This window comes from Catharus ustulatus, chromosome 1 (assembly GCF_009819885.2).
Source record: "Catharus ustulatus isolate bCatUst1 chromosome 1, bCatUst1.pri.v2, whole genome shotgun sequence".
In the NCBI taxonomy this organism is placed as follows: domain Eukaryota; kingdom Metazoa; phylum Chordata; class Aves; order Passeriformes; family Turdidae; genus Catharus; species Catharus ustulatus.
This window is the reverse complement of record NC_046221.1, coordinates 66,565,817-66,591,329: the sequence shown is the minus strand read 5'-3', so window position 1 is coordinate 66,591,329 and position 25,513 is coordinate 66,565,817. Positions and strand designations below refer to the sequence as shown.

Below are 25,513 nucleotides of genomic sequence, written 5' to 3'. Positions count from 1 at the left end.
AGGTCACCTCTCAAAAACTGCACTGTGAAGAGACCTTCCTCTCAGTCCTCCTACTAAAAGGAGAAGAGCTGAAGGGCAGTCACCAGAAAGAAAGATGTCCATGGAAAATGAATAGTGAGGAAGGGAACAGAGAGCATAGGCTACATTTTGAAATTATGTCAGGCAGAGATGGCACAGAGTTATGAAATAAGAGCTACTGCTGGAGCAAAACCACATCACACAGGACGCTGGCAGGAGAGCATTACAGCAGGCTCAAGAAATTTTCAGCATGGCTTTAAATCTCCCCTTATATGGTAGGTAATGTTGCATTTTTCAAGATACAGCACAAGGACATCGTGACACAATTATCGTGTGATTAATGCAGCTTTTGCTGATTTGCAGAGAAATAATTGACTTTAAAAAGTTTCTTCCATAAAACTTTTCAAATCAACAACATGAATGTGGCATCAACCTACTGTAAGTGTGGTCTCAGTACTGCATAAGAGAAATTAAGTGTTGCCCCTGGCATGTAGTTTGATAACACTTATGACTGCTTATGTTTAACTTTGATAAAATATAGTCATTCTAAATTAAACATCAGTCTCAGAAATGCCAGAGAGCATGACTGTGTCTATACGTGTGTGTGCGTGTACATATATAAATACATCTCATAGAATCACAAGATATTTTTAGGTTGGAAAAGCTAACATAGCCAAGTCCACCACTAAAACATGTCCCTTAGTGCCACATCTACATGACTTTTAAATACCTTCAGGGATAGTGATTTAACCACTTCCCTGGGCAGCCTTGATAACTCTTTCAGTGAAGAAATTCTTCCTAATGCCCAATCTAAACCTTTTCTGGTGTAACCTGAGGGCACATTTCCTCTGGTCCTACTGCTTGGAATATGGAGAAAAAACTGACCTCCATGTCAGTGTATAGTTGTGTAGGTAATTCCAGTCCTGCAGTAATTCTGCCACAGAGTTCAGATTGTCAGAAGAAACAGGTGAAAGCACAAGGTTAAAACTCCGTCTTACTCCACCACTTTTTCAATCAGATCCAGAAAAACGGACAAGGATTAAGCACATTCAGCTCATAAACTTCTTTACTAGGGGGTGCAGGAGAACAGCTAAGAACTACTAAGGACCTACCTTGCCCATTTGGTACATGTTTATGCGTTTTTCCTTTCCTAGGGGTTGACTGGCATGACGATGAAGCATTGTTTGTGGCTGTTTTTGTGTCCTCTGTCTCCTCTTCCTCCTCTTCTTCATCCTCATCATCCTGAGAGCTTCCAAAATATACCATGTTGCTGGGCAGGGCTGGAGAACCTGATCATTATAAAGAAATGGCTCATTAGCATCATTACATTCACTTACTGCACTAACCATATCAATCATAACCTACTTCAGCATCATGCACAGCAAGGGGAGAGTGGGACTCAGAGCTGGGAGGTCAGACTGGTGCATGACTAACTAGAGGGTTTTTATTTATTAGTTTTTACCAACAGGATACGCATGTGCTTGAAAAGCAGGGCTCTCCCCCCCTCAAGCACATTCTATTCATACTTCAGACAATCAGTCTTGCTACAAGCCCTAATTAATAGCTCTGTGTATTCAGAAAAGGACTAATGCACATGCTTAATTTCGAATGCGTGCTCAAGTGCCTTGCTGAAATCTTAACATACAACTAGAAGCTTACAGCTTTTCCAAACAGAAGAAAAAAGAGCAAAAAACCAGTCTGCACCGCAGTGATATTTTTTAGCTATCATTAGAATACAGCATTTGAAGTTCACAATGCTTTGCAGACCTCTACAATATTGTACACAAAGTTTTGTGGTATTCTGCAGTAAGAAATAAAGAGAATAGCCAAGATATTGAAAAGCTTATTTGCCTAGAGGATAGCTGGCAAAGGAGAAAAAAGAGGAAAGGCCTTCTGATTCCCTGTACACTCCTCTTGAGGATATTGCTTCTCATCTCTTGATTACTTCCCATGACGCTCCCATAATTTTTAAATGTACAAATACTGCTGACAACTAATGGGCACTTTCCCCTGTGTTTAATATCACTTTCTACTTCAAAATGAGTCTACTGTCTATCCCCTGGAGGCACAGGTGCCCTAGAAGTCTTCTAGTTATTCCCAGAGAAAAAATTCGTTTAAAGAAAGGGGAAAAACTATCATCAACACACTTGGATAATAGCAACTTCATTTTCCTGCAGCTAAATAAAACAAAAGGTCTAAGAGAACTGGGCTAGAGACCAACACAAGGTAGTGACTATTTGGCTGGTGCTTCCTTAGGAAGCACTTCTGGCTTCAAGCTCTTCAGAACTGCAATTGTGTGTTTGGTTTGGTTTTGAGCTGTTGGTGTTGCCACTGCCAACAACTAACTAAAGGTTATTTTTTGATAGCTTATTTTCTGCTTCCACCAGGCTTATATAAAATATTCTTAACTATGAAAATTACTTTTTAATTAATGAATTACCTAAATACAGCCAAAAAAGTGGGATAGGATGTTTCTGCAATGAAACATCCATTCCTAATACTGGCTTTGATTGGGATGGAGTTAATGTTCTTCATAATAGCTGGAACAATGCTATGTTTTGGATTTGTGCTGGAAGCACGGTTCGTAACACTTGGATGCTTTAGCCATTGCTGAGCAGTGCTTGCATGGTGTCAAGGCTTTTTCTGCCCCTGCTCTACCAGCAAGCAGGCTGGGTGCATAAGGAGCTGGAGGAGACACAGACAGGATGACTGGCCTAAGGGATATTCCAGACCATAGGACTGTTCTCAGCAATAAGAGCTGAGGGAAGAAGGAGGAAGGTGAGGACATTCAGTGTTACACCATTTGTATTCCCCTGTAACCATTTTGTGTGAGGGAGCCCTTCATCCTGGACCTGGCTGCCAACAGTGAGTATCAAATTAATTCCTTGTTCCTCTTTCCTTGCAGCTTTACTTGGCTTGTTAAACTTTCTCTCAATCCATGGGTTTTCTTACTGAAAACTGACCTTTCCAATTCTCTCGTCCACCACACTGAAGGTTTAGCCCCCCCTGTAAAAGTGTTTGCTTTTGGCCTCTGTAACAGCCCCTTTGGAACTGTGGCTACCTTGGGGAGAAGCAGAGAGAAACTCCTTGCCAGCAGCATCCTATACTATGCATGAGTGGTAGCCCTGGGGCAGCTAAGGAGAAACACTACAGCAGCATTGAGCGCATGATGATTCTCCCCCCCTGAAATTGTGTATTATTCCATCCAACCTAGACAGAAACACATGGACACATACAGTTATCCCAGGGGAAAAGGCTTTTGCATGCCACAGTTTTCATGCTTATACAGACTGATGATCAAATTAAGATTGCTGACATATTTCATGGCATGGAAGCTGTAGCAACTTACAGAAACAAAAAACCTTCACATTTTTTATGCAAGCCCAGAACTTTCTGGCACAGTCCAAGCAATCAAACATAGTATGTAAGAGGTGCTGAGAGGCACATTAATTATTCTACTTATAGGGGAGTTTAAAGTCTCAACAGCAACTAACTAGAAGACTCTAAAATAGTAACTCCTAGGACAGTGTTGCCTGAAAAATATTTTATTTTCCTTCCATCTATGTACTCAAATGAGTAGTATGTATTTAGAAACTGGATATAAGTGCAGAATCTTATCAGAATCTGAAGTGACACCATCTGACACCATTGTCCATTGACAAATGGTGGCATAAAAGAACCTTAACGTCTGCAACCTTCAAAATTCAATTCAAACACAGACTGAAATTCCCCCCTATTATACTTAGAGAAATAGTCAGAAAATTTATCCTTCTGAGACACTAAAACAGTAGTCTAGATATAGCATTTGTTCTCTCAGCTTCATCTTCCTTAGAATTCTACATCTCTGAGCTTTTTGGCAGCTGCTTTAAACAGCAACCAACAAAAATGTATCATCTGCAATGCAAATGTTGTTATTACAATAGCAATCCATTTTTTTTGCTCCTTCTTCTTAAAGTAGAATAACATACAGTACTGTGTCATTATGTTTGGAAAGGAGGGAGAGTCTTACCCAAGTTTGAGAACAGGCACAAACTTCACCTAACTCCTGGTATTCAATTGATGTAATCTCAGTGCATAAATCTCCTGTCAGAATGACAGTTTTTAATTCTTTCCAATTGAGAACTACGAACAAAAATGCATTCCTGGGACAGCTGGGACTGTTTGGGGAGTACATTTCCAGAGAAATTAGACTCGCAACATCCAATAACACAGGAGAGTCCTACTAACCCTCACTTTATTGATCTAAGTGCTCTGCAATATGAGACCTTGGAGAAAAGCTAGCGTTCAGTCTGGGTCTCCTCTCCTCCTTCCCACCACCTTTTCCTACATATTTATTAAACTTGACTTGCCAAACAGAAAGAAAAAAAAATCTGGACTTGCACATTTTTGTTCTATTGTTATGGATGGAAAACTTTGAAAGAAATTTAAAAGCTCTGAGTTTTCCTGCTTAGTTTTTGTATTAGAACTATTTTTATCCTCATTTTTTATAGTACTGCTTCAGTTCTGGAACAGTCTCAAATAATTTATTCACAAGTTTGTGTTGAACTGGTAAAAACCACTTTCACTTCAAGCCTATGTAGCTAAACATATCCAAAAGGCAGAGAAAACACTGGTTTAAAATATTGAAACAGGCTGGCCAAGCTCAAGACACTGCAAATTCCCTTTATGAGCAGACTGAAGGGAAGACATGCCTGTAAGTACATGGTGATTTCATTCAAGCTGAAAGAATGACAATTATATTTATGAAGTAACACCTAACATGTAAGTAGTTTACGTGCACTGCTGGTTTACACCAAGTAAAGAGCTAAGTAACACCTCCAGGACTCCTCTTATGGAAATAATACTCAGACTTCTCATGAAACTCATATGAATGAACATGCACTGTGAAGAGTGGAAGCTATGTCATCACTCACCTTTTTTAATATTGTGTAATAATGATTCCTGTCCTAAATAGCCTACATTCTCCCTGAGATCAGATAGGGATGTGTACATGATGCCACAGCCTATCTCTACAGGGGACCCATTTGTTACTCCAAGCTACTGATTTATACAAACAATGCTAAGAAGCCTTACTGTAGCTATAAATGTTCAAGACCACTAGAAATGTGAAGAAGAATGTGTGCTCAAGAGCCAATTGGTTTTTTCCAGCTGTATCAGTTGGTCAAATAAAATCTATTGTCCTTCATTAAAAATCTGGCTGGTCTTCACTGCTACAGGGTTAAGACCATGGTGGTTTTCCTTACAGACAGACTCTGTTGACAGTTGCTGCTATCAGGTTACTCCACGTGTAACAGATATTTACCATGAAAATTATGTATGACAACAAGATGATAACAGCCCTCCAAAATGGCATGAGAATCAGGAAAACTGCAGGTTCACCAGACACAATAATACACACACATTCACAGAATGTAGTGCTGTAGGGGCTTCCTTGATATGTAAAATTCACAGATCACACTATTCTGTAATGTTTGTCTCTTCCTGGACACACTCAGCAACAGAAACCCATGGGGTTCCTTCTTGCACATATTTGCCAACCAGGTAGCAAGAGTAGTAAATAAAGATGAGCAATCATCCCTTGTCTTTCTCTTGCCCTCCTCAGCACCAAAGTGTGATGCTCAAAGCCTACCAAGGGTAATATAAAGAGAGACATTGGAATTAATAACCAACAGCAAAAAAAGAAGAGCAGCAATGCTGCAAATAAAGTGGCAATGTCTGTGCCTGGGAGGTGGTGCCTGCCAGGTCTCAGCACTCTGTGTATACAATTCCCCACTTCCTCACTTTCCATCCCCAAGAAAACAGCAGAAACATCTGAGAGAGTTACAAGAGCCTGTGGCTGTATTGAGTTTTACAAGTCTTCTTCTGTGCTGGGAGCCCCCACATCATGCAGGCAGCTGCTACCACGGGCACTGGAGCGGCTGAAGCGGGAGAGCAAGGAGCAGCCCTTCAGAGCCTGGGGAAAGCACAGGGAGCAGCCCTCCACCCTGAGAAACCCACCCTGCCACCCACCCCATCAGCAGGTGCCTGAAAAGCCCACTCACTCTGCAAATCTGATAGCAGCCTAGAAATTAAATTTGACTTCTCATCACTCATTTAGAAGACATGTCATGCAGGAACCATCTAGACTCTTGGTGGCTGTGCAGACATTTTTCTTGGCATCAAAAATGGCCTACAGAACATCTGGCCTCTTCTTATTATACCTGTGCCACCTCCTCAACTGTGGCAGTGCAATTTTTTTGTAGGGCCATGTGGTGAATCAAATCAGGGAACTGATTCAGATTAAAATCCCAGACTAAGGAAATTAAAGTCCATTAATAAATACTGTAACTATAATGTAATGTTACAAGCCCTCAAGAAAAGATTTGGAAAACTTCTATGCACACTTTTTCTTATTGAATGTGTAGCGTAATATATCACTTTATGTTATTAAACAAAACATTAAATGCAGTATGTTTCCAATCTCATGCAGGAGCTGCACGTTTCACATTGTGTCCTGATGATGTCTAGGCACACAATTCCTAAATGTTTTTCTCCCCTCCCCACCCCTCAAGACAGCCGACTCATTTCGCAGCAGTATTTGCATAAAACCATATGCTGTCACCAAAGATCTGGATGGGGCAATTGCAACATGTTGGGAAGGAAGAGAAGCCATGGCAGAAGGAATAAGCTGTAAGAAAGGCTGTAAAGTGCAGCAGAGCAGAAGAGATGAACCCAGATGTGCTAGGGCTGGAGAAAGGTGAGTGGTGAGAGATACACTAGCGGATGGACGCAAGCTGCGGGAGCAACGGGAGAAGGGAGATATGGAAGGGATTACTGACATGAAATAAAACAGTAAATACAGTAAAGTGGAAAGGACACTGCTGTTAAGGCTGGCTCAATACAAGGCATCCATCTGATAGTGCAGTCAACCTGCTGCCTTGATCCAGACATGTGTCGCTCACCTTTTCTTCTTAACAAGTCCCACAGCTGAGAGCAGAAAAGCCATGGTCAAAGTCAGGCAGGAACCTGAAGGGAACTTCCCAGCCCTCTCCCCCTCTTCCAAAACACTAGGGGGAAAGGACAAATCACCAAAGTTGGACCTTAGAGTGAGATTTTTGAAAGCCTAAAAAATTTCCATGTCTGACTAAGGGATTTCAAGCCACACAGCAAGTTCGGACGGCTGACACAACCCCAGGTACCCTCTCCTCACCAGTACAAGAGCTCCTAGGATCAGATACTAATGCATGTGGCAAATTTTGAGAAAATCATTAACGATGGGTTTTTTAAAAAGCACTCATGAAGGTTACAATGAGTTATGAATTATTACAAAAAGGGAGGACAGTCAGCTATTTTAAAAAATTAGATTTGAAGTATGTTTGGCAACTGCTTCCATCAGTATCTTCAGTTCCATTATTGAAATTTTCTCTTGAGTATTTTGTCTTCCCTCCTATTGTGAGAACAACACAAAAGAAAGCCTAACTATATAGGAAAAATGATTACCACAACTACACACTAAGTGTGGGCTAATGCATATGAAAGAATGACAAATGTATTTTATGTCCTCTGTTGCAATAATTTAGTGCTTATACAACAATAAATACAAAGTAAAATATGGGGGGTATAAGTCATGGTGCTGCTTTTAGCAATTTTCTAGGAAAGATTTTGCATGTGCAAAATTCAGGATCGCGACTAACAGTAGCCACAATTGATGCTTTTGCAGCCTGCATATACAGATATGTTGACCTCAGCAGCAAGTGCCTGATTAATAGAATAAACTATACTCTTTTCAGCCATATTATTTGACTAATGAGGCCATTACTTTTTTTTTTTTTGACAAATGTGTAGTTTTCTCTCATAAATTATGATTTTGTTTCTTATTAAATTACATTGTCTTGGACTAGCTAAACATGTTTAAAAACCCCTCTGAATTTGGATCTGAAGAGTGGAATCAGAAGTATGGAAAGTACATGTGCTTTGCCAAAAATACTATTTCATTACTCTTCAGAATTAGCTGGCAGTGCTTCTGCAGTATTTACTGAAGTACAAACCAAATGTTTTCATCTGGACAGGATTCAAACCCTGGTATGTTACAACCACAACAAAAATAATCTCAGTCCAAAAGCCTTCTCTGTAATTTCGGCTGTGGTTTCTACAAAATTGGAGGATTCTTCTCCATGAATTATTTACACCAACTCCCCCTCTAGCTCCTCTGTTTTTTTCCCTTCTAACAATTAAACACAACCCAGATGTGCTTTGGAAAAATTTTAAAACAATTTCAGACATTAGAATGATTTAAGCATGGGGCAGGTCAAGGTATGCGGGACTTCAGCCTGCCCCAAAAAAGCACACGGCTTGCCAAGCCCTACAGTGAGCCACGCTCAGAGGTTTGGCTTCTCCTCTGACACAGGCTGTATACAGGTGGAAAAACCTTGCCTCTCAAATGCTCCTGATGTGCTGGCATCTCAATGCTTAACATTTAGGCCTGCTTCTCATTTATTATATGTCCCACTTATTATGTTTTGGCAGGACAGCGCCAAATCCCTGAAGTGCAAATATATGTAATTTATGCCTGCACCTTACGGTTGTTTTACCAAGCCAAGCTAAAGGAGCACAAATTTCAAAAACTCCATAGGAAAGAGCAGTTGTACTTCACTTGTCCGACTCCACCTGCAGGAACTTTCCCAGAGGGAGCTCCCTGGTGCCTGAGCAAGAGAGAGAAAAAGGCTATCGCAGATACAGAAATAAAACTGAGTTCCAACTCTTCCCTCTGCTGCCATTGTACGAATCACAAAGTGCCTGGTGTTACAGCTGATTTACTGACTAGTGTAACAAAATAAACCCCATTTTTTCTCAGTCTGTTCTTTGAAGTAGTACAGATAAACCCAAAAGGCAGAAGAAAATTTTTCATTTTCTAGGGAAATAGAGGAAGGGTGGGGAAAACGTGTGAGTCTGCAGGAGAGAAAAAAAAAAGGTCTATTTTCCAAACTTAGCAAAATACTGCAGACAAATAAGAGTACTCAAAATTTAGGAAAAAAAAAAAAAAAAGGAGTGCTTTTCACATCTACAATTTGTATCTGACAATCTCAATGCAATTTAACTCCACCAGTTTGACTGGATTTTACCATGAACCTCAAAATCAACCCTTTCCACGTGCACTTCAACCCCCAACTTTATGTTCCCTCCCACCAAGAACAAAACTAGTATGGAAGTTTTAAAATACCATGATGACATTCCCAAAAAGCTACCAGGCTGTGTTTCATACCCAAGAGATCCTTGGTCCCATCCCTAGCACAAAATCAGTCATTTGGGTAACATGGAAGCTATGGTATATTCATGGGTTAGAGAAGCAGGCTCAGAGGTTTTTGGCTGAGATGAAGGGCAGGAATTGCCTTTGCCATAATACAGTAATTTCACGATTATAAGCCACACCATTTTGACTAAAATTTTGCTCCCAAACCGGAAATGCGGCTTACACTCAGGAGCGGCCAATATATGAAAAAAGTTCTGACATTTCCCAACCCGAAAGTGCAAGCCGAGGTGCCGAGCCGAGCACCTGCCAGTAAAACACAGGATTGCGCGATTGTTACAAATTGGTTACTCTGTTGCACGGCGGGTGGAGGCGGGCTCTGTGGCAGCAGTGCGGGGTGGGGGGAGGTGGGGGTTCTGTGCTGCCGGCCTCACGGCCCAGGGGGGAGGCGGGGGGCTCCACGCCTCCCTCCTGCCACTGCCACGGGTGCCGACGGGCTCCATCCCCGCCTGCCACCGCGGGGCAGCGCCGGGCCGGGATGACCAAGCCTGGCGGCAGCAGCGGCCAGCCCCGAGTGGCCCCGCTGAGCGGCAGTGCCGGGCTGGGCCACCTGGCCCCGTCGGCAGCCCCGAGTGGGCCGAGCCCGCACCGCCCAAGCCGAGCCAGTAAACCCCGTGATCCTGTGATTCTGTTACTAATTCGTGTCCTCGCTGTGAATGAGAGTGCGGCTTATAATCAGGTGCGGCTTATAATCATGAAATTACTTTACACTGGCCACCTGGGCAGCAAGGCTTTGAACTGCTGCTGCCATTGCAGCACTCAGATTTTCGACAGTAGCTCATCCCTAATCAACATCCAGCTATGTCAACACTTATTTACAGAGTTAAATATTTATCCTCATTTTACAGAAAACTAAGCAGCTCACTGAGGGACTCAGAGTGAGACTGTGGCAAATACAAGAGCTAAACCTCAAGATTAGTTTCCCATTTCAATCAGTTAACTGCATCCTGTGGCTTTTTGCAAGGGTAGATATTGGAAACATTAACATCAGAAAGGGCCCCAAAACTGGAGGAGCAAGAAAAAACTTTCATTCAGCTATAGTACTACACACAGGATAGTCTATCTTTCTTCAGCACCTCCTCCTATCTCTTAAATCTCCCAGTAGGCACACACTGGCATGAAATTGCATCTTCCACTGGATGCCTGGAGTTTTGGCACTCCAGCAGCACTCCATTCCCCTGGGAAGAAATAATGCCATGGTGGTGGTCGCCAGGCTCTCTTCTCTCTGTACTTCACACAAGTGCTGCTCACTCTAAGCCTGTGTAACCATTTCTCCCTGCCAACACTGACTGAATTACTCTTGCCCTAAACCACCACAAGTTTCTTAGTAGCCCATATTCCATAGGTGGCCTAAATGGTTGCATATATGAGAAACAGCTTATATTCTATACTTCAGAGTTACTCCTAACTTTAAAAATGAGCTTAGAAATTTTGAGATTACAATTACTAAATGCAAATTTATTTTTGTTAAATGGTTTGAACAATTAAAATTCAGCACCCTGAAGTTTATTCTTAAATTTTCAATCCATCCCAAAATTTTAGTTTCAAATACTAAATGATATAATAACAAGATCAATAAATTTTTTTTCTTTCAGTATTTTAAAGTAATTATTGTATGTCTGCATGTTTTAATATTATTCTGGAACTATAAAAGCTAACCCAGACTGCAAAGAAGCTCATACTTTTGGACAGGGTCAGCATTTCATTGCTTTGCTTCCAGCCTCATCAAGCTGCTGTGTTATTCAATCTGCTTACTCTGATGTGGTGAGCAAGTCTCCATGGTGCCAATGGCTGGTGCTTCAAGAATGTGACCAATGCAAGTCAGTAGCTCTCCAAGTACAGCACATGTTGACTACACAGCCCACTGACACCAAACTAACAGGCAAACATACCTTTGGCCTTGCTGAAAGATAGGCAAATTAACAGTTGTTTTCCAACGTGCCCAAAGAACCTCCAACTTTTGGTTCTGGGGGTCTCCAATTGTAATCAGAAATCTCTGCAGCTATGAACTGACACAGTCAACGTCTCCTATCAGGACTCAAAAAAGAAGACTTGGATCAAAGGCCCCTAACCCTTTTAACCACCCAAATACAGGTGTTTAAAAGAATAAAAAGCTTGTTTAAGAGCACACTGCACTAAAGGTTAGAAGTTACTGAGGTTCATAAACATGCTATAGTGAAATCTTCTATTTTGATTTTGCCCAGTTGTAATAAACCAGATTATTAAGTCAGCACAGTACTTAAAGAAAAAGAACAATCACACATTTTGCAGAACAGAAGAGCCTGAAAACTCAATTTGTGAGATGTCAATTAAACCATTTTTATTTAGGAATCCCTGAAATTCTGTAGCATGTAACTCCCAGAGGCTCAGCTTAATTAGAAAATTGATCATGGGAAAACTTCTTAAAATGTACTCTCCTAATCATAGCCTTTCTGTTATCACCTTTTGCCAAAGATCTATTGCTCACAGGGACTTGTTTCTCCTTCCTTCTTTAGCCTGATATTTGACTCACAATATTTTAACCTGTAAATAATTACAGAGAGGAGAAGTAACTTAAATGCACTGTAACAGAAGCTATTAAGAAAAATATGATCAGAGGCAGAAAACACAGTAAAAGTGAGAGCTGTTATACAACCACACGGAGATGACACACTTGTATCTACACACACTGCTGAAAGATACTAATTATGCCTCTGGCAAAGGGCTCCTTCAAAGAAGCTATTTAAAGATAAGAACACTGCAGACAAACACTTTAGAGATATCTGTACTATTCCCTTCCTTGTGTTGAAAATTCTAGGTCACAATTTAATAAAATTTTTAAAAACCCACCGATCTTTGTAAAAGGAGGATTTTAAAATAATAAAAAGCAGAGGAGCATTGCCAAGTTTGGTCAGTCTAGAAATGTATTCCAGGTTGTTCAGATATTCATCAACTGTTACAGCTTTTTCATTGTGCTCCACTTACCTTTTAAGAAGTAATTAGTACAGTGCATTATCAAATCAAGAGTTTGAAAAACAAACTAATTAAAATATGTCTAAAGCCTTAGTGTTCTGGATAATGAAACCAAGCAGGTCATCTTAGTTAAATTATTTCCCTTTGAAATTACAGGGTGCTAATGGAGTGGGGGGGAGTTAAAATTATTTGAATCATGAGATTCTTTTACACAAGCAGGAAAGGTAAAATGGGACTTCTTCTCCTATGCATGTCAAGGGCCTTTCTTCCATGCTGTAGCATAATAGTATTGCTCCTTCACTGTCAGAATTCAGCTGCTCCCACTCACAATAAACCCCGCAAGAACAATGAAGAGTGAATCTTTAGTGGTGACAGGATGCTTAAATTTCTCTGTTTAAAAACAGCAAATGAAAGTGCACACTGACGTGTGAATTCACAGTGGAACTCGGTCAAAGGTTAGACACGGTGATCCTGATCCACTCTCAGTGATTAATGATTCTATGGTGTGACAAATTTACACTGTGCTTTTGACACCACTGCTGGGTGTGGTGGGACAAGGGCAGAAAAGACCACTGAGCTGCATTCCCACCAATCCTGAAAAAGGCTCCTTTGCCAAAAAAGAAAGCTTTGATTTTCAATCCAGGGATTATATCACCAGATCATTTTGAATGACTAGGACCAAAGATAGTGCTAAATTAAACAAACATGGGGATTTACTGCCATGGATCTTATCACTACTACACTTAAGATTTTTGAAGCGCTGAACTTCAACCCTGTGAGTGTGCTCTTATTTCCATGCAATTGCATGTTGCATTTCATGGTGAAAGCACAAAAACCCAAGGCTGGACACATACAGCTGGACAGAAGTCAGAACAACCACCTGTCCCACCATGCAAACAATTCTGAAACCCTCAACACAATAATAATAGCATGGAGGTTCCAAATCAAAATAGCCCCTTCCAAAAAATCCCAAGTCTTCACCATGCAGGATCTTAGTAAGCTGCTGGCTCTTCCCTCTCCAAGCTCACTAGGCACCACCAGAAGATGAGCACCAAACTAAGCCTGCCAATGCCCTGGAAAGCCACTTGTGGAACCTTTCCATCTCCTTGTTTTAAAATGGAAACATCAAAAGAGACAACCACATGGAGCTAAACGTTGCCAGAGGCCAAATGGACACAACCTCAGGCAGCCAGGACCTCTTGAAGGACACAGCAGTTCAGGCACAGAAGCCAGAACCATACTAATGCAAGTCTGAACAACCCACCTCTCCCTCCAAGCCACAGTACCCTCTTCCTACTCCACAGAGGAGCAGCCAGGTAGCAGGTGTCCAAGAAGATTTTCCTGTCTCTTTTTTAACTGGCTCTTTTCATGTTTTATACAGGGGTGATGGAGTGATAAGCTTGAAGGAGTGCTTTCCCTTTCTGCTTTTCTTCAGACTGTTTAAGCAGACCAAGAATATGCCATGTGTGGCACTCAGAGCAGACTTTCCCTCGTGGTTTTTAACATAATTGTAATTGTGATCTTGCCGTCTGAACGCGTGTGTTGTCAGAAATGTTCGAGTACTCCAGCATACTGAAGAAATTAGGAATGAATTGCAAGTTCTTAATTGACAGTACAAAACATCAATTATGCCACAGATGAATAACAAAGGAGAAAATTACAGGTGCAAGAGCTAAACAGCTCTTGATTTAAATTTAAAAAAAAAACCACCAACAACATGAAGCACTGGAATAAGACTAAAGTACCCGTGCTTCCCATTTGCATTGTTAAACCAGAACACTAAGAGAGTAGAATTAAAAGTGGAGATAAGTGACACCCCCACACAGGTTGCCTTTCTGTAAGTGCAAGTGCCTTTAAAGCTATAAATAACACATGCTTAGTTAGCAAGCAGTGGAAACAAGTGTGTGAATGCAGCCATGTGTGTTCACACAGACACACACACACAACCCCCATCTGACTCTTCCCACCAACAACTGCGGCAGTTGGCCCAGATCACAGCAGTGACACGCTGCCAACAGACTGATCAACCTCACAGCACACTAAATTAGAAATACATTTCCACAGATTAAATTTCAGAGGACCACAATGCCACTTTAAACTCTATTAGATTCTGTTCCTCTCCATCCTTTAAACAAGCACAAAAGCTAGCAAATCACCCTCCTCTATCCCCTCCACCCACCCACTTTAGCAGAGGTCCCAATAGGATGGAGGCTCCATATCAGATGTGAAATAAGATACATAAACTAGCAACCAGTCTGAAGGTACCACTAGCCTAAAATCTTACAGAAGGAAAGAAAAAAAGAAATCAAACCACACTGCATTAAGGTGAGAAAGCCTCAGCAGGAAGCTATGGGTGGTGTTGATCACTGCTGTCCACAGATGCAGCAGAGACCTAAGAGAGGGGAACTAAAACACAAGCTCGGAAAGATTCAACCCACTAGATAAGACTTTGCAGACAAATCCTATCTGTAACAAATGCACACCCTTTTCAGCAGGTAATGAGACAAAACAATAGCAAGAGGCATCATTCCAGCACAGAGGATGCACTTACTGCTGAGACAAGAAATAGAGGAATTCTCTATAGAGAAACACACAGCAAGAGATAACGTGACAATTGAGGGATTAAACTGAAAGATGCTATCTTCAGTACATGACTTGGGACACATGGCCATGGAAACTCTTAAAAAAATGACCACTCAAGTAATATCTCCTTCTCTAGCTTAATCTAGGCAATGAGCTGTACCTCATGCTCAGCCTCTCAAGTCTGATGTGCAGGCTTGCAGACACACAGCTCATGGATCCCTGAAACATCACACAGCTCCAGCCAGGCTCAAGCACCTGTTACTGTGAGGTAATTCAAGGATTTCACTCCACAATTTCAGATGCCTCCTTTGTACTTGGATTGCTGAGAGGAGGATCTCACCTGTTTTAATTATCACCACAGGAACAAACCAGCTCCTGAGGCAGCCAAGAACAATGGTAAACCCTCCACCCTCTGTCAGATGAAAAGCCTCACTCAGATTGAACAATAAAGGACATCGAGTAGGTAGAGAAGGGGAATTTCCAAGAAGATTTTCTCCTCTTGCAGGAACAAGTACTCAGGCAGGTTAAGCACTTCTTCAGTTTATAGTCAGACAAAACAAAGGAGGATGGGGAGGACTTAAGAGAGCTACAGAAATACCTATTCAGGGTAACAGAGAGCCAATCATAAAAGAAATTTCTTTTTGCACTATTACCAGCCTCATTTTATGATCTTTAGAACCATGAACTCTAATGCTCCTGCTGCAGATACAGTCAAATTGCTGAGAGCTGAAATGCACACAATACCTTCGAGTGCAGCTCCAGTACATTTGTCTGGCTGCTGCTTGGTGTGCAACGCTACAGCTCCTGAGAATGACACTGTGTCCCAGCACTGCTGCCAGACACCTACCTCGAAGACAGAGGAAAGTGAGAAAATCTTCTGTCTTGGGCTTCCTTTTGGAGAGGTCAGAAATCTGAGTGGCAGGAGGGGGTAACAACGGCTCCACTATCTTTATTGGAGTTGTGCTGGGACTGTTTGGCTGGGACTGAGCAAACTTCCTTTGTGCTTGCAGTCTTGGCCTGTGGAAACAAGAGCAGATCAGAAACACATTAGGCAGAACTTGCTGGATGTGTGAAAACAGAAATTCACCATTTAGGAGAGAGACAGAGAGATCTGAATCCATCTCCCACCAATACCAAATCCCTTGCTGGGTCAATAATGAAGACAGTGTTTTATTTGTTTTACCCTCTGGTATCTTCTGCTACAATTTGGAAAACCAGAAAGGGAACATCTTGACTGCAAAATCTGTGACTACTGTTTCATATGTTTCTGAGTGTCTTCTTGCACATGATACAATTACAGTTTACCATTCACTTATTTGGAAATTAAATCTGTATTTTGCACCATGAAAATGTCTTTTTTTTTTTTTTTTTTTTTTTTGCTAAGTGTTAGCGCTCATTGCTTTCTGTTTTTAATTAAATTACAAATTAGGTTTGTTTTAGCCCCATTAAGGTTTTAATTTATTCCAATCTGCTATAATCTTATTTTCATAGCAAAATATATATTAATGGATAAGGTATATATTTGTGCCCAGTTCTAAAAAGATAAAACCTTTAGGAAGAGATATTTTTGATGGGGAAAACATCAGGTCAAAGCCTTTAGATTTTTGTTTGCTTGGCCACAGCCGAGAAAGACAGCAAGCAAGGATGTCAGCAGTGGGGTTAAGCAGGATTTGGGATAAATTTGTAAGATTGAAGGACATGCATGGAATGAATTTGTTCAACGCTGGTACTGGGCAATGGACTGACACTCTGATTAGTTTTAAAGCATGCCCGGGTACAGCTGCAGGAAATGAACGGCTGCAGTTGGTTTTGGCAGTTGGCTGCAAATTATTTCAAGCCTCTCTGAAAGCTCTGATTAACTGCTAGGTAGCAATGAATATGATTTTCTTTAATATGTCTACAATGTAAATTGGTATTAGAGAAAGCATTTTGGGGCAGGACAGATACCTGGAGGGGGTCTCACTGGGAACCTGGCTCAGCTCAGCATATAAGAACATGTTAATTCCTCACTTAAGCAACTGGGATTCTAATTATGATCTTTATTACAGCTTCAAAAAGGAGAGAAGCTACAGAAAGAACTTAAAACCTCGTTGAGAAAGGATGCAATTTCATGTCATTTTATTCCCTAATAGCAGAGTATTTACATAATGTCAAAGTGAAACATATTAAGTAACACTGAAGGGAAGCCCAGGTCTTGCCACTCCATGACAGCCTCGACTGTTGTGACTTAAGGAGAGCACGGTTATCATTCAGTAGGGATGAAACACATAATTGGTGAACTTCCTGTTTTTCACGGGTATTAACCTTAAATATTTGGGTAACAAGAGGTTTGTTAATGTATTTTAAACTTCTGCAATCTTGATACTAAGATAGAAAAAAGAATATTTAAAATCCCAGCAGTTTTTGTATGAATATACATGTCCCTACTGACAACAGAGAGTGAAATCACCATTCAGCAGTTTTCTCCCTAAACTACGCATAAAACTGTCTTGCCCTCACTATCCAACCCCCACTGCCCCAAACAATAAAACATGCCAGCCATTCCTACTGCTTTTTTTAATCTCCTCCATGCCAAAAATAACCTTATGTTTACAAATTTTTTCATCGTGATACTTATAATTTGTGAACTGGAACTAAAAGACTATTTAACACATATATTTCCTCATATCTATGAACAATTATCTTTCCAGAATGAAAGTCTTGTATAGATCTGCCTGTATCTCCAAAAAATTACTCAGATTGCTTTGCGAAGCCCCATGTCTTCAAGCAGCCTGAGGACTCCTGCGCAGGATGAATGGGATTTTAATTTCAAGCAACTACATTTCTATCACCAAAACCATACATGCAGCCAGAGAAAAATGCTTTGTGTTGGCTTCTGTTCTGCACAAAACATATGCTCTCTCGGCAAAAAGCAGACTATAAAGGTTAGCGAGCATCCTGGCTTTCTGCACAGCAATTTTTTCCCATTGATGTGCTTCATCAGCCACGCTGTTAAAAACATTAACCCACCCAATCTCTGCATCTCTGTACCTCCTCAAATCTCATGTGATGGATAGATAAGCACCCTACAAAGTAAAGGTTAAAGCCTGTTTTATGGTTCAAAATTAACCCTTTACAGCAAGAATCATCCATGCTGGCTTGCAGTATCTTTATTACCAGTCCCCAGAGCATTGAAACAGGACTAGAGAATGACTAGCAAGTTTGGCATAGATGTGAAATTAATTAGGGAACCAAAAGTACTTTTGGTTCCGTCTGTCTTTGAAAGTACGCTGTCTGCTAGCGTTCTTTTCTGGGACAAAATAATCCCCGTGCGGCAAGGAGCCTGGCCTGGCAACATCACAGGCTCTTCACTACCCATGGGGGCCCTTGATTTCAGCAAGGACAGAGAAAACTCCAGGTCTTCCCTTCACTTACAGCTATGAACTTCTGCTGCTTCCCCAAGGAGGCTGTGGAAACCTGCTGCTATATGGTCAGATGTGTCCAAAATGCTTCTCCTCTCAAACCAGAGCTGATGATTGCTGTACTTCCATCTGCTCAGTTTGATCTCACCAGTGCCACAAAACCAGGCCCCCTTATGAAATAACCATCTTTTATTAAAACCACGAGCAGTTACAGGGTGTAAATATCACTGATTCAATTTATGAACACTAGTAAATGAAGGCACTCTTTTATGATTGCAGCATCCTTTAGGTTTCTGTAACAACTACTGTGTCTTGCATGAACATGTGTGCTCCACAGGCTTCCACTTCACTGCCTGAGAGTGCATACACCGTGAGCTGTGAGCAAGAAATAAACTATTCTGTAGCTACAGCATACAGGATGAGGAATCAAGACTTGGAAGCTAAAGACACATTCTTAAGTAGCCCTTGCTTCAGGTTTATGTAAACATGACCAATTTCAAAGGTGGGCCAGCAAAGAAATAACACACATATTTCAAAACATTGGCAGCAACTAAAACCATCTCCTTTTGAAGGCATGTATGCATCTTAATAAACTTGTATCCCCATGAAAACCTCCAGCAGCATAAAGCCAATGATTTCAGGTATGGTTTTACATTACACTTAAACCAATCTAAGTGTGAAGCTGCTGCCAAAGAAAAGATTGTACCCCTCCTTCTTCACTACAGTTACATTAGACGAAGCATAGCAAGTTGTACTTACACACCACTTCTGATCAAGAAGTGACAAAAGTGCTCAGAAAGACACTGTGTGTGTATGATGGTGCCTATCTAAAATTTAGAGAGAAACAGTCTACCCAGCAGGACCAGGGCAGTGACTGTGCTCCTGTACTCAGCACTGGTGGGGCCACATCTTGAGTGCTGTGTTCAGTTTTGGACCTCTCACCACAAGAAAGACATTGAGGTGCGGGAGATGGAACAGAGCTTCTGTCAGGAGCATGAGCCCTATGAGAAGTGAGTAAGGGAGCTGGGGGTGTTTATCCTGGAGAAAAGGAGGCTCAGGGGAAATCTCACTGCTCTCCACAACTGCCTGAAAGGAAGGTGCAGCCAGGTGGGAGTCTCTTCTCTCACATAACAAGTGACAGGATCAGAGGCAAAGATTTCAAGGGGATGTTTAGATCGGGTATTAGGAAAAGTTCCTTCACAGAAAGGGTTGCAGAGCATTTGAATAGTTTGCCCAGAGAAGTGATTGAGTCACCATCCCTGGAGGCATTTAAAAAGACACATGGATGTGGCACTTAAGGACACGGTGGACTTGGCAGCGCTGGGTTAATGGTTGGAGCCAACGATCTTAAAACTTTTCCACCCTAAAAGAACCCATGATTGTTTAAATGCATAACACCACCAACATAGTTTGCTCTTTGCTTCTTAATGCAAGGATTTATGATGGAATGACCTATTTAGTGTGCATTTGGCAACAACAGACAGATTGGCATGAGCAGCAGAAAGAACAAAAAAAATCCTGCTTCCGTCCTCAAAATAAATTGCTCACTTTGTCCTCATTGAAAGGGTGCACACTATGTAAGGTTCATAAATACGCAAACAGAAAAAACTTTGCAGCACGGAAAAGGATGAGGAAAGAACTTAAAATAATCCCACATCTAAACGTCATGCAAACACCCAACATGCAGCCAGAAATATCTAGACTATTTAAAAATAAACAGTAAACCACCTTTTCTCAACAGAATGTTATTTTCCTTCTACTTCTTTTGAGAGACTTTAAACACATACCTATGACACAAAGTTCAAAAAAGCCTCAGCCTGAGGAAGTCTCACCTCCTTTGGGTATGCTTCTGCTACTGAACTGACTGTTCAGGTCTAAAAAAGTAAATTTCAGCCAGAGACTAAAACTCCACAACAAAAATATCCTGACTGCAAAAAGTCAGACTAGGCTATAAAACATTTCTCTCCAGACACAAAATACACTTTTGGAAGCTTTTTTAGAGTAAAATTTATTTATAGTTGAATATTTTAAGCAAATTGTATTCTTTGTAATTAAAACACTACCGTTTGTGTTAACTAAAAGTGCTTCAGAATGTCTTTTAAAATAGCATATCCTAGCACCATTCTTTTAGCTTGTAAAAAAGTTCACATTTAGGAAAAAAGACTTGATACAAAAACACAGTCTTTTCTTTGCAAAGCAAAGTTCAGGTTAGTAGTAGCAGTCTGTGTTAAATTTAGTAAATATTAATATTCTAGATAACAGTGCATGTTGTGCTAGCCACAAATCAAGTATTAAACTATCAGTATGTGAGATTTTGTACATTAGTACAGAAATATGACTCTTTTCAGTTTATTACTCCATAATTTCCAAGCAAAAACAAAAGTACATAAAACGTGCACAAAAACAAATATGCACAATCAGATTTGTAGTATATTTGCATGCATACCAATCTATTTATAGAAAATTGTGGTTTTGAGAGGCTATTCTCATGCCTATGCATTTCAACTGGGAAGAGATTTGCAAAACAATCCAATCTCCAGCAATCTGAAGGTTTCCACCAAACTTCCTGCTTAGTACGTGCTACCATATGTCCTTGCTGTTTGGTCTCATTACCTTTCACTTACTCCTTGAACTCCACTTTTGATTTTGTCTTTTCCTCATTTTCTGTAGCCTGATATATCCTTTTTCTTGATAACAGCAGGATAAGGAGTTGGGTTTCCAAACACTATAGGAACCACAGCTGAAGCAGCCGCTTGGGCAGTCCAGTTTTGTGACTAATTCCCATTTTCCTTCCCACTGCAATGTGTTTTTCACTTAACAATTAAGGGAAGGCTCTGGCATGGCTGGGCACTCTACCTGACAGATTTTGTTCTGACCACTCCATGCTAAAATCATTATAGCTTCGCCTCTGTTGAGTACCTGGGTTATTTACCTCCTTGTTATGACATTTTGCTGGCATGGTGAAATACTTATCTCTGAGGTTTGCTTGGCTCTGTACCCCTGATATCAATGAGATCTGAAGTGCACCATCTTTTGGTCTCACTGGAGGTGATAAAGCACGTATGTATATTTTGTAACAGCACCACACAACGTGGCACTTGGTGTGGCACACAGCATGTCTGTACAGAAAAATTCACTTGTGTGTGCAGCTTTGTTCAGTAAGGTCAACTTACCTGAACGTGACAGGATGCAGTAATGTTCTTCTCTCTTTTAAAAAGAACATTAAAAAGTAATTTAGGCTTTAATAGCCAGGTGTCTGCTGAAAATCAGATGATTATCAAGTCTGTAATTTCCACCTCAAAGTCGACCATGTTACAGGCACTTCTAGGCAAGCCCAAGATGAGCATGCAAAACTTGTTGCTGGAGGTATCATTCTTCATGGGACAAGAAGGAAATCTTTATCACTACCACATGCACCAGGAAGAAGCATGGCTAAGCTAATTCTACCCTTTCGATCCTCATAGTAAGTCCAAGACATTCCCTCCCAACAGTGACCTTCTAGAAGACAACCAGTTCACATGCGAACAGGGCTCCAAACTTCAACAAGTTGTCTACATCAATAATACCAAAACTTATACGAAACTTATATATTCCCTTTTTCCCCAAACTGTGAATGTTAACGTTTGGATAATCAAAAAATGGGGTGGGGAAAAGAATTCTCCTCAGAGCACAAGATCTTGTTGGCTGTCCCTGGAGCACACCTAAGTGTGTGTGTTGGCTCTGGTGGCACTAGGCAGTGTTTCTGTCTGTACCTCACTCACATCTGCCCCCACTGAGTCCCAGGCTGTCAGGCCAATAATGGCACCACACCAAGAGCAAGAAAGCAGGCGTGCAAAGGAGTCCTTTGATCTGCATCTCCCCTCCCACGTGCCCCAGAGCTACTGGGATAGTATTTTCTGCCCATACTAGTGCTACCTGTTGCCCATTTGATAACACACAGCTCTGTTGTTGCCAGCAAGTCTGCAGAAGTGGAAATGGAGATTCAATCAGCATCTGTGCCCCCACACCCGTTTGTACCAGGAAGGGACTAGCAGTTAAGAGACCTGGTTGCTCTCATCCATGCTGATATCAAGTACAGGTACCTGGTGCAAAGCATGGGGTCAGGGTCACTCTCAGATATGGCTCCTTCAAAATAATTTGCAAGATAATGTAATCCAAGATACAACCTAGACCTGTACTACCAGGTGAGAGTGTAATTCTTAATCCTGTCATATGATTAAAAGACTCTGGGCTACTTTTCAGTAAATTAAACATTCCACAATGGTTGAATGCAACAATTTTCAGAAACTGTTTTTATTAGGACCTTTATTCACTCAATCTTTACTTTCTATGGGCCAGTTAATCAAAACTGGACCTAAATTAACAACATAATTTTAAACCAGATTTAAATATTCAAGTGATCCAATGAAAGCACAATATTAAGCCCATTCAGTCCTTGATTGCTGAGCCTAACATATCTTTAAAAAACACTTCTTGCTCTGAAACTTTAGCCACAATGAATGGACGCACATTTTCCTTTGAGATTTGTGTGTGTGTGTGTGTGTGTGTGTGCGCGTGTGTGCGCTTTTTTAAAATGGGAAACAGTTGGTTTTCTCTCCTGTTAACAACAGAAAGGTGTTTGGGAATGGCATTTCATGAGAAATAATTAAACTAACCTATATGCTTAACAGCTAGTTCAAAGTAGAGCTAGACACAAAACTTTTTTTGCTAAAAAGTGCTCCAGTTATCATTAATTCTGGAACTGCCTGCCTTTCCTAGCACTGCTCACTGATTACAAGAAGGTACTTGCACCCTCCAAAGCCACCTCATGTCATGCAGTTTAGCAGAGACACCTACTAAGTGAAACAGCTGGCTGTCCAAACAACACATGAGACAGCACTGGGCCAAGTGGGAGTCCTTAAAAGTTGCTAGGCATTGTTACCATCCCCACCACTGTGTTAGGAGGGACTGGACAACTCCATAAATGGGCCTTGTACATACTACACATTGCCTTTATAAGCAGTCACAGTGACACAGATATGGAGAGCTTGACTGCTAGACTGAGGCCCATACTAGACAGTTTAGAAAAGTTGTAGAAGACTAACACTGTGTTTCACCTGTGTATCCAGTAAGTGCAGGTGTTTCAGTGGTGTAGACCTTGAGAGGGCTGAATCACACTGAGTTACTAAATGTCCTGGGTTTTGGTCCTGAGAGATCCACAATGGTCAGGGGGGATTTTGACACTACTCTTATGTAGCAGTAGGATTTCCCAGTGTGAACTTGAGTGCCCTTCATGGACTTCAGGATAAAGGGAAGAAAAGAGGAACAAGAAACAATCCAAAAATCCAAAAGCGTAATTAGTCAAAGTTGCAGCCCTTCTCCAGGAGAATTACCTTACTGCTTACACCCTACTGTTGCTACTGGTTTTAACTGGACTTGATGCAAAACCAGCCCATGCTTATTGCACACAAATTGCATCACTGCAGCACTGTAGGCAGGGTCACAACCTCTCATTGTGCTTAGTGAGTTAGTTACCAAGGTGCAACTCCAGCACAATACAATTACAAAACCACACATCCACCTTCAAGTATCTCAACAATGGCATTCTTCCAGCTCAGACTCTATCAGCTGCAGAAAGGCTAATTTAGATTTAAATACATTAATGACCATCAAATACTCAAACCCTTCCACCCGTCCCGTGTGTCAGTGGCTATGGAAGTACAGGAGGGTTTATTATCTGCTGTCCAGAGAGAAGCAGCAGTGGGAGTATGATCAATTGAGGATATGGCAGCTGAATGAAGCTCCCAAGAAGCGGTTTTCTTACAGCCTTCGTCATCAGATCACACTATAGCAACTGTCCTACAGACTTGTCCATAAATCCAGGACCAAAGCCTTATTTCTCTATAAGTAAGTGTGGGCTCTGGATAATGAGAAAGACAATGAATCTTTTAAATCTACTTTCTCCAGTGCTGTAACACCTGAGACTGGACAAAAATTTTTCCTCTCCATACAGACATGTGGTGAGCTGTACATGGCAATAGATGGCAGAAGAGATCCTTCTGAATAATGGAGACAGGTGGTGCCACCCTTCCTTTGTCCTGCAACAGTTCTTAAAAATTCCCATTGTGGAGTAGTTTCATTTCTAGTCTAAGAACAGAAGCACTGGTACTTCAACCTTTGACTGCTCCAAGTTGTACTCCAGCTGTGTCTACACTGTACCATATTGCACATTGCATAAAGCCTTCAAATTCATCAGTCTACATGGAAATGAATCTAACAACAATGCTGCAGGCTGTGAGTCCAACAAATGATCCTCCCAAAGTCCTGGATATTACTGACACCCTCAACACCACAGCCAACAGCCTTCAGCTGAGCCAGCTCACATGCCCACAGAAGCTACAAAGGTGCATAGTAATGCAAAACCAGCATCATTCAGAAGGAACAAGAAACAGGAATGTATTCCAGAAGTTCATTTTGGAGGGGGCTGTGTCCTGGATACATCTCTTTCCCTGCTGTTCTTTGGGCTATACGTGCTGTGGGGATTGCACCCTAGCTTATGATACCTGACTCTTTGGGACCACCTACCAAAGCACTTAACAGAGACTAGCGTTTCCAGTTCCTGCATCCAGAAACGAGGGCTGACCCTCTATTCTAGCAGTGTGACCCAAGATTCCTACTTTTCAGCTTGAGTCAAAACCACCATGCCACACCAGAAAGCAAGAACATCACCAAGGAATAACTTTAGGCCAGGTCTGCCATTTTATGCTGTACTGCTGCACAGAGAAGAGCATCACCACATGCTAGAAAGTTAAAATGCAAAACCACAGCAGCAAAAAAAAGAATTAAGGAACTCATTTACATTTGCTTGGTTTTTAATAATCACTACCAGATGTCTGAGTGTGTACTATGTCTATGAACTTCTTTTCAAGAAGAAAACCACAAGAACAAAGTTATTCTTTCACATTAAACCCTGTCCCTTGTGCTGGAAGTAAACAAGGTTGAACTCCATGCTAATAGACACCTTCCTTACTGGAAGGAGGATGCAATTTCCAGTTCACTTGCACGATCTCCACCTACTGGCAAGGAACCTGTCAAGGTCCTGCTGCCGGCACTAGCTGAAGGCAGAAAAATGAATCAGCCCTCACAAGTCTCCTGATACTCAGGTAAAGCCAGCGTGGGAAAGCCTAGGGGCACAAAATGGTCTCCCCTTTCACTTCACTTCTCTCCCAACACCACGATGCTGTCTGCGTGGAATTGCAGGCAACTCTGTTAACTATGTTATCTAACACAGGCT

General features: G+C 41.3%; 1 protein-coding gene across 4 annotated transcripts in view; it reads right to left on the bottom strand.

Annotated features, from left to right (window-relative positions):
* Nucleotides 1-25,513, bottom strand: part of JARID2 (jumonji and AT-rich interaction domain containing 2) — a 209,171-nt gene that overhangs the window by 43,067 nt on the left and 140,591 nt on the right. For all 4 annotated transcript variants that reach the window (XM_033077245.1, XM_033077234.2, XM_033077265.2 and 1 more), the window contains exons 4-5: nucleotides 15,687-15,856; nucleotides 1,131-1,307 (exon numbers count right to left, since the gene is read on the bottom strand). In XM_033077245.1, coding sequence (XP_032933136.1) covers nucleotides 1,131-1,307; nucleotides 15,687-15,856 — 347 coding nt within the window. The remainder of the gene's footprint in view (nucleotides 1-1,130; nucleotides 1,308-15,686; nucleotides 15,857-25,513) is intronic.